The sequence below is a fragment of the Microcaecilia unicolor genome, chromosome 13, assembly GCF_901765095.1.
Source record: "Microcaecilia unicolor chromosome 13, aMicUni1.1, whole genome shotgun sequence".
NCBI classification, from domain to species: Eukaryota; Metazoa; Chordata; class Amphibia; order Gymnophiona; family Siphonopidae; genus Microcaecilia; species Microcaecilia unicolor.
This window is the reverse complement of record NC_044043.1, coordinates 1,511,392-1,520,574: the sequence shown is the minus strand read 5'-3', so window position 1 is coordinate 1,520,574 and position 9,183 is coordinate 1,511,392. Positions and strand designations below refer to the sequence as shown.

The 9,183-nt window shown below is 42.5% G+C and overlaps 1 protein-coding gene across 1 annotated transcript in view; it reads right to left on the bottom strand.

Moving 5' to 3' along the window:
* Nucleotides 1–5,389: 5,389 nt before the first annotated feature.
* Nucleotides 5,390–9,183, bottom strand: part of LOC115456837 (thioredoxin domain-containing protein 17-like) — a 531,330-nt gene continuing 527,536 nt past the window's right edge. The window contains exon 5 of the mRNA XM_030186164.1: nt 5,390–7,918. Coding sequence (XP_030042024.1) covers nt 7,850–7,918 — 69 coding nt within the window. The 3' untranslated portion in view covers nt 5,390–7,849. The remainder of the gene's footprint in view (nt 7,919–9,183) is intronic.

The window sequence follows — 9,183 nt, the reverse complement described above, 5'->3', positions numbered from 1 at the left end:
ACAAACTAATAGTGCTATAACTCAAATCATCATACAACATTTTCATTTTATCCCCCCTTCTTCTCCCCTTAATTATGCGTAAATCGTTTTTTATATTTGTTGAAAGACATATTACAGCAAACATTACACTTTTTAAGAACAGGCAACAATTTTCCCCCCATTCCTCCCCGTCCCCCCACTCCCCTTATCTCTTCTCCATCCCACTCCCCAAAACCCCACTGCCCCCCCTCCCATCCCTATCAATTATTTAACATTACATAATCTATATATGTTTCTAGACATTTAAACTAGAGGGTGGGGGTGACAAAAGGAAACTGGATTTTGGAAAGTAACTCCCAGAATAAACATGATGGCAGAGGGAAAGGTCATGTAAATATAAAAAAACCACCCAAACTCACTAAGCACATGGAAAGCTATGTGCACAAATGCTCGTAGTCTAAGTAAAAAGGTTCAAGACTTGCAAGCCCTGATGTTTGTTTGAAGAAAACTTGGATATTGTTGCTATTACGGAGACGTAGTTCAACGATTCTCATGAATGGACTGTGACCGTACCAGGCTATAATCTTTTTAGGAAGGATAGAGAGAGCCGAAGAGGTGGAGGAGTGGCTCTGTATGCGAGAGAAAATATCAGAGCGGCTGAAATGCGGGGAACCTGGGGAAAAGAAGCTTTATGGATCGTCTTGGAAAGAGAAGATGGAACCTGTATCTACACTGGAGTTATCCACGGACCTCCTGCGCAAACGGAGAAGTTAGACAAGGATCTGATAGAAGATATTCCAAAGATTGGTATAAAAGGGGAGGTGCTACTGTTGGGAGATTTCAATTTGTCTGACGTGGATTGGAACGTCCCGTCTGCGGAATCAGAAAGAAGTAGGGAGACTGACAGGCATCCACAAAGTGCCTTGCTCAGACAAATGGTGATGGAACCCACGAGGGAAGGGTCGATGCTGGATCTAGTGCTCATTAATGGAGGTAGTGTTTCCAATATCCGGGTGGATGCCCACCTATGTAATAGTGATCATCACACCATATAGTTTGATATAAGGGCGAAGGCGGAGTGCGGACGCACAAAACGCAAAGTACTGGATTTCAGACATACTGATTTTGATAAAATGGGGGAATACCTGAAGAAGGAGCTGTTGGCGTGAGAAGGCGAAGGAGAAGTGGAAAAACAGTGGTCTAAGCTAAAGGCTGCTATAACTATGGCGACTGATCTTCTTGTGAGGAAAGTAAACAAAACCAAGAGAAGCAGGAAGCCTATTTGGTTCTCCAAACAAGTAGCTGAAAAAATAAGAGCAAAAGAGGCTTTGTTCAGGAAATGGAAAAGAATGCAACGAGAGGATCACAGAAAAGATTATCAGATTAAACTGAAAGAAGCGAAGAGGGAAATACAGCTAGCGTGAGCGGAAGAAAAAATGGCTAAAGATGTAAAGAGAGGTGACGACTTTTTTCAGATATATCGGAGAAAGGAGAAGAGAGAGGAGCGAGACTGAAAAATAATGAGTGGTTATGTGGAGAGTGATGAAGATAAAGCGAATGTGCTAAACAATTATTTCTCTTTGATGTTCACAAGAAAAATCCTGGAGGACTGCGGTTGGCTGCCAAGGGAACGTCTGGGAATGGAGTGGATACTGCGCCGTTTACGGAAGAAAGAGTTTATAAACAGCTGGAGAATCTGAAGGTGAACAAAGCTATGGGGCCGGATGGGATACATCCCAGGATACTGAAGGAGCTCAGAGAGGTCCTGGTGGGACCTCTTAAAGATTTATTTAATAGATCTTTAGAGACAGGAGAGGTTCTGCAAGATTGGAGACGAGCAGATGTGGTCCCTCTTCAGGGAAGAAGTGAGAAACTACATATCGGTAAGTCTCATGGCGGTGGTAGGAAGATTAATGGAGTCGCTGTTGAAAGAAAGGATAGTTAACTTTCTATAAACTGACGGGTTCCAGGACGTGAGGCAACATGGCTTTACCAAAGGAAAATCCTGCCAAACGAATCTTATTGACTTTTTTGACTGGGTGACCAAAGAAGTGGATGAAGGACGTGCACTAGATGTAATCTACTTGGACTTCAGCAAAGCCTTTGATACGGTCCCCCACAGAAGACTCGTGAATAAGCTGAAAGGGATGAACTTAGGACCAAAAGTGGTGAACTGGATAAGAAACTGGTTGACCAACAGGTGGCAGAGGGTGGTGGTAAATGGAATCCACTCAGAGGAAAGGAAGGTGAGCAGTGGAGTTCCTCAGGGGTTGGTGCTGGGGCCTATTCTGTTTACTAGCCGTTAAGCCCGTTAAAACGGGTGAGATTTGTGTTTTGCAAAATGTAATAATTCTCACCTCTATCCATCCATGTACAGCAAGCCTCCTCCCCCCCCCCCCCCATATCCAGCAGCCCTCCTCTCTCCCCTGGCCTCACCCTGTCCACCGATCCTCCCCCTCATATCCAGCAACCCTGCTCTCCCCCCATGTCCAGTATCCCTCTTCTCTGTCCTGCTCTCACCCCATGTCCAGCAACCATGCCCTCTCCCCCCTGGCCAGCTACCCTCCTCGCCCACTGCTCCCTCCCCCCTCCGCGCAGGGCCCCCTGCACTGACCTGACAGCGCCTCTCACCTCCGTGTGAAAGCGCTGCAGGCAGCAGCAGATCGCTCTGCTGCTGCCTGCAGCGCTTCCACATGGAGGTGAGAGGTGCTGTCAAGTCAGTACAGGGGGAGGGTGGAGGTTGGTGCACACGATGTTTGTTTCCAGGCTCCAGCGGCAGCGTCCGACTCAATTTCCCTCTCTGTTCCATCCTCTGATGTCATCACGTCTTGACGCGAGGGCGGGACAGAGAGGGAAGTCTGTACTGCGCATTTGCAGGTGAGTCGGTCACTTGCCGTTTATATGTTTGATATTTGTGGGAGATATTGCTGAAGAGTTGGAAGGAAAGGTGTGCCTTTTAGCGGATGACACAAAAATAGCCAACAGAGTGGATACCCTGGAGGGAGTAGAAACGAGAAGGGATCTCCGAACGTTAGAATGGTCGAGGGTCTGGCAGTTAAAATTTAATCAATTACAAACGTGCTCCAGACAACATTTCTTAGATAAGAATGAAGGGAAACATTGAAAAGAGAGAAGTGATGGACTGAGTGCCTTATGTGTATAAAAATGTTAGTTTTTGTGGAGCTTATGTTGCAAACAGTAAATGTATGTGTACTGGTGAGAGGGGATTTGTTTGTAATAAATTGAAAGAGAAAAGAAAGAAATGTCTGGAGCACATGTTTGTAATTGGCTATAATTGTCTGTGCTCTGGTTGAAATTTTGTTTACCCAAGTTTAGTGTTAACTTAGTTAAAATTTAATGCCAAGAAGTGTAGAGTGATGCACATGGGGTGCGGAAACTCAAAAGAGAGATACCGGATAGGAGGGGAGAGATTAGTAAGCTCGACTCAGGAGACAGACCTTGGGTGTTGGTGTCGGAGGATCTGAAAGTGAAGAGACAAGGCGATGGCCGTGGCTGGAAGGATGCTAGGCTGTGTAGAGAGGGGCATAACCAGCAGAAGAAAGGAGGTGTTGATGCCCCTCTACAAGTCGTTGGTGAGGCCCCCACTTGGAGTATTGTGTTCAGTTTTGGAGGCCGTATCTTGCTAAAGATGTAAAAAGACTGGAAGCAGTCCAAAGAAAAGCTACAAAGCTAGTACGGGATTTGCGATGCAAACTGTATTAGGAGAGACTTGCCAACCTGAACATATATACCTTGGAGGAAAGGAGATACAGGGGTGACATGATACAGACGTTAAAATATTTGAAAGGTGTTAATCCGCAAACAAACCCTTTTTCGGAGACGGGAAGGCAGTAGAACTAGAGGATATGAATTGAGGTTGAAGGGGGGCAGACTCAGGACTAATGTCAGGAAGTATTTTTTCACAGAGAGGATGGTGAATATGTGGAATGCTCTCCCGCGGGAGGTGGTGGAGATGAAAACGGGAATGGAATTCAAACATGAGTGGGATAAACACAAAGGAATCCTGTTTAGAAGGAATGGTTTTGTGGAATCTTAGTGGAGATTGGGTGGTGAGGCCGGTAATTGGAAACAAAACGGGAGCTGGGCAGACTTCTATGGTCTACGCCCTGATCGTGACTGAATATATATGGTTGGGCTGGAGTGTAAATTTTAAGGGGCTTCGATGTTAGCTTCAGAACTTAGTACAAGAACAGTACTGGGCAGACTTCTACGGTCTGTGCCCTGAGAAAGGCAAGGACAAATCGGGTACACAAAAAGTATCTCATACCATGTAAAATGAGTTTATCTTGTTGGGCAGACTGGATGGACCGTACAGGTCTTTATCTGTCATCATCTACTATGTTAGCTTTCTACTTAAAAGCCTATCAATAGAAATCAAACAAAATAAAACATGGAAAAGAAAATAAGATGATACCTTTTTTATTGGACATAACTTAATACATTTCTTGATTAGCTTTCGAAGGTTGCCCTTCTTCCTCAGATCGGAAATAAGCAAATGTGCTAGCTGACAGTGTATATAAGTGAAAACATTCAAGCATTACTATGACAGTCTGACAGGGTGGGAGGAGGGGGGTGGGTAGGAAGTAGCCAAAGGATTTTTGATCCTCAGGCCTTTGGGAATGATGTCATTCTTCTTGCAGATTGTCAGAAAGTAAAGATGACTGTTCACTTTTGTTTCTTTTTCCAAAAGTTTGTTCACTTGCTTTTTCACGCGGCTGTATGCGGTATCTTAAAAGCCTAAATTTGGCTTCCAATGTCACTGGTACCCACATGTACCAAGACAAGAGGCTCCTCCCCAGCACTGTGTGAAATCTTATCTAGGCGAGATGCGAGGTCAGCCACCTTTGCACCAGGCAGGTAAGTGACCAAGCAATCCTCAAGTCCACCAGCCACCTACATGTCTAATGATAGGATCTCCAACTATAACAGCAGTCTTAACCTTCCCTCCTAGGCTGAAACTTTAGAGTCATGGTCTGTGTGTGATAGAATAATGCATTCTGTGGAGGGCAGGTCCTGCCTCTCTGTAACGATGCTGTCCCTTCAGGAGACCTCTCTTCCATGGCAGTACAGAGGTTGCTAGACCGGAGGGGGAACTTCTCTCTAAACCTCTCTGACTCAGTTCCTCCACTACTCTAGCCTTCAGAGATCAGACCCGTTCTGTGAGTGCTAGGCACTGAGTACACACACAGAATTGCAAGAGATATATTAATAGATAGCGATAGATTGTAATTCTTCTGGTAAATCTTTTCAGATTTTGGATGCTTGGTCGGCAAGAGTAGTGTGGAATAATATTAGTGACTTTTCCTTTTAAGGGGGGGGGGATAGAATTATTGTAACTTCTACAACCCCTAATGGCTTTAAAAAAGTAAAAAAAGAGCATACACATATATGGTAGCAAATGTAAAGCTTTATGGAGCATACAAAGAAATTTAAAAATTCTCTCCTCCATAGGTAACCAATGCAATTTCTGATAGTAAGGAATAATACTAATATGAGCAGTTTTTCGCAAAGTGAAAATTACCTTCCGAGGTATTTTGTATGTTGTGTAGTTTTTCCAACAGAATTTTGAGGCATCCTCAATAAACTGAATTATAGTAGTCTACCTGAACCAGTAAAAGTGTTGTATAAGTAATCAGAATAGTCCATATCAAAATATTTATGAATGTAATACAAAATTTTTTAATCAACATATTGATTTGAGGTTCTACAGACAAGTGTTCAATCAAAAAGGATTCCCAAAATCCTTACTGTAGAAAATGAGTTGTACACTTTTTATTCACACAGACCGATCTGGGATATGAATAGACTGATTGCCCACCCACTTTATTCTTATTTATTTAATGAATGATTTGCCATCCAAGTTTCAATTAACAGAAGCCAATTTTGTACCTGAGGACTGGATAGATCCATATCATCGTTTATAGTACAGATTTTCAATCTTCTTCATCTTACGGCACAGTTACACAGTGCTAAAATTGTCAAAGCACACTCTCACACTTGGTCCAGCAGTTTGCCTTCTACCCCCACCCCCCACAACATGGTCCTGCATTTCACCTTCCCTCCCCCCACACAGTCCAGAAGTTTTTCTTACCAGCATTTGACCTTCTTCCTCCTCTCACCCGCACCCCACCTAGTCCAGCATTTAACCTTCTTTCCCCCATACCCACAAAAATATTCCAGTATTTTTCCTTCCTGTCTCCTCTCCAGCCGGCGACCAGGTATCTCCCCTTGTCTCTCCTGCCCCCCAGTGTACTTTAAAAGAAGTTTTGGTTGTAGCGGTCAGGGGCAGTAATTTATACAGCCTGCTTGCGACAACCCTGGCGCTATCTGCCTATGTGGAAGCAGGAAGTTACATCAGAGAGAAGGGCACAAGCAGGCTGTATGAATCACTGCTCCCTGACACCAACCACTCGAGACCAGAACACTTACAATTAAGCTGGCCCAACTCTGTGCCACACCCAGAGAGCAGCCATGGCACACTAGTTGGAAAACACTGCTTTACAGGTAGTAATGTCATCTACATATATGTAAGAACAAAAACCTAAATTTTCCAATCAGAAGCGTACGGAATGCAGGAATATATTGAATAATAAGTGGAGAACTGCATGGTATCCCATATGGATTCTTCCATCCTGCTGAAAAAACATTGTTCATTTTTACTTTGTAAATCCTAGTTGATAAAAAAGTGACAAAACAAATTAAAAACCTTCCCTGTATACCTATACTATATGCAAAAAAAAAAAAACCTATTCTTTAAACAACTTTGCTAACTGAACAGAGTAACTTAAAATCTCTGAGGGCCACAAGTCATAGTTTCACTATATCCCTAATGAATATGCATGAGAGATTTGCATGCCTGTTTATCTCCCTTGTATTCAAATCTCCCCCTGCATATTAGTTAAGGCCAAACTGACTCACTGGCAGCCCCTTAACAACTTGAAACGAAATTCAAAGTACTAGGGCAGTGCTTCGCAACTCTGTCCTGGAAGCACATCTAGCCAGTTGGGTTTTCAGGATTACCACAATAAATAGGCATCAGAGAGCATTCACCCCTATCTGTAAATCTATATACGACACCTAAAAAAAAAACTCTCTTCTATGAACTGCGCTAAGTTATGTGCAGTGTGGCGCTTATGCCCAGGAATCATGCTTAACTTTAGGCACAACCATTTGCACCAACTGCAACATGGTGCAAATCTTCACACTTAAATTAGGCACGTATCCCATAACCATCCATGTAAATTTTAGGAACACCCCTGTTCCGCCCATTTCTATGCTCCTTTTTTGAACTTGCGCATAAAATTTAAGCATGGATTCTGTGCCTAAATTTACATGTGCATATTTTAATTAAATATAGTGTCAATTGCTTAAACCAGTGCTAATTAGCTCATTCAATTAAATTGCACACACAAATTGGGGCTTGTGCCCAAATTTAAGCAAGCAACTTTTACAGAATTCAGAGGACAATGGTTCTCCAATAAATGCAAATCTATGTTATACATATGCATTGTAAGCCTGAAAAACCAACTGGCTCGATGCAGGCTGCAACATGGGCTGAGTCACAGACCAGGATACAGCAATATTGGAAGCTTCAGCAAGAGGGAACCTTGCCTGTTAAGAATTTTTATTATACATTTGATCATCAAAATACAACCTGAAAACAGTTATCTTCAAAGTGAGATTCAACACCTGTTAAGGTGACAAAGTGTATGATGTTATATCCAAAGATGACTGTGGCACAGTTAGGGTAGTTGCTATCATTCTTATCTGCCCAATCTTTCAATATTCCAGTCCAGACTGTCTTGTTAGGGGCATTTCTAGATCACGTCACACTGAAGAAAACTGCCATTCAGTCTTCTGCAAACAGCATTTGCACAAGTTCTGGCTTAAAGCATTCTTCTTCTACCAGCTTCTGAGGCTGAAGAAAAGAAGAAAGATTATCAACATCCATATATTAATAGAAAAACAATGCTAGAATGTAAATTGCGCAGTGCTAAAAAAAGAAAAAAAAAAAAAGATGTTTACCTTAAAATGTAGCCCTTTCAAATTAACTGCCTGATGTACGCTTTTGTTCTCATGTTCTATCTAGGGTCGTGGTGGGGAGATAGTACATAACATCCCAAGGTTCTGCATATATTATTGTTTTCACCACGAACAGCCTATCTGCTAACTTTATTTGAAACAGTAATTTTTACTTGGTTCCTCTTTATAGGACACTAGCAGCTGCTTTGTTAACAGCTTCCTGACAAAACCAAGAAAAAAAAAGAGAGAGAGAAAACTGACCTTATAAGATTCATCCAATACTTTTCCAATTCTTCCGTAGGCAACACTCAGTGATCCTGACTTTTTTTTTCAAATGCCCTCAGTGCTCCCATCACTTAGAATCCCCTTTTCTTATTTCAAATAGGGTACCATAATATTTTAGAGAGATCATGCCACATTCTTATGTCACAACATTTCCACAGCAGTCCTCCCATTGGTTGACCAAGTATCTTTAAAGCTGCTTTGCCATTGGGCAGTGCTGGTGGTGGTTACCCAATGACTCCATTACTTATAGGGATAGTATACAGAAATTGCAAAAGATTGGTTTATATAAACAGTAGTGACGCTCATCACCACATGCACATTTTGGCACCAAAAAAGAAACCTAGGCATGAAATGGCACCAGCACCCTGGTTTCCAAATGCAGTAAATAAGTGTTTTTAATTTATCATGTGTTCATTATCTGAACTTATAATAATCCTACTGTTAGTGTGCTTATAGAAAGGGGCAATGTTCCAAATGTTAAACATAAGTACATAAGTAATGCCACACTGGGAAAAGACCAAGGGTCCATCGAGCCCAGCATCCTGTCCACGACAGCGGCCAATCCAGGCCAAGGGCACCTGGCAAGCTTCCCAAACGTACAAACATTCTATACATGTTATTCCCGGAATTGTGGATTTTTCCCAAGTCCATTTAGTAGCGGTTTATGGACTTGTCCTTTAGGAAACCGTTTAACCCCCTTTTAAACTCTGCCAAGCTAACCGCCTTCACCACATTCTCCGGCAACAAATTCCAGAGTTTAATTACGCGTTGGGTGAAGAAAGATTTTCTCCGATTTGTTTTAAATTTACTACACTGTAGTTTCATCGTATGCCCCCTAGTCCTAGTATTTTTGGAAAGCGTGAACAGACGCTTCAC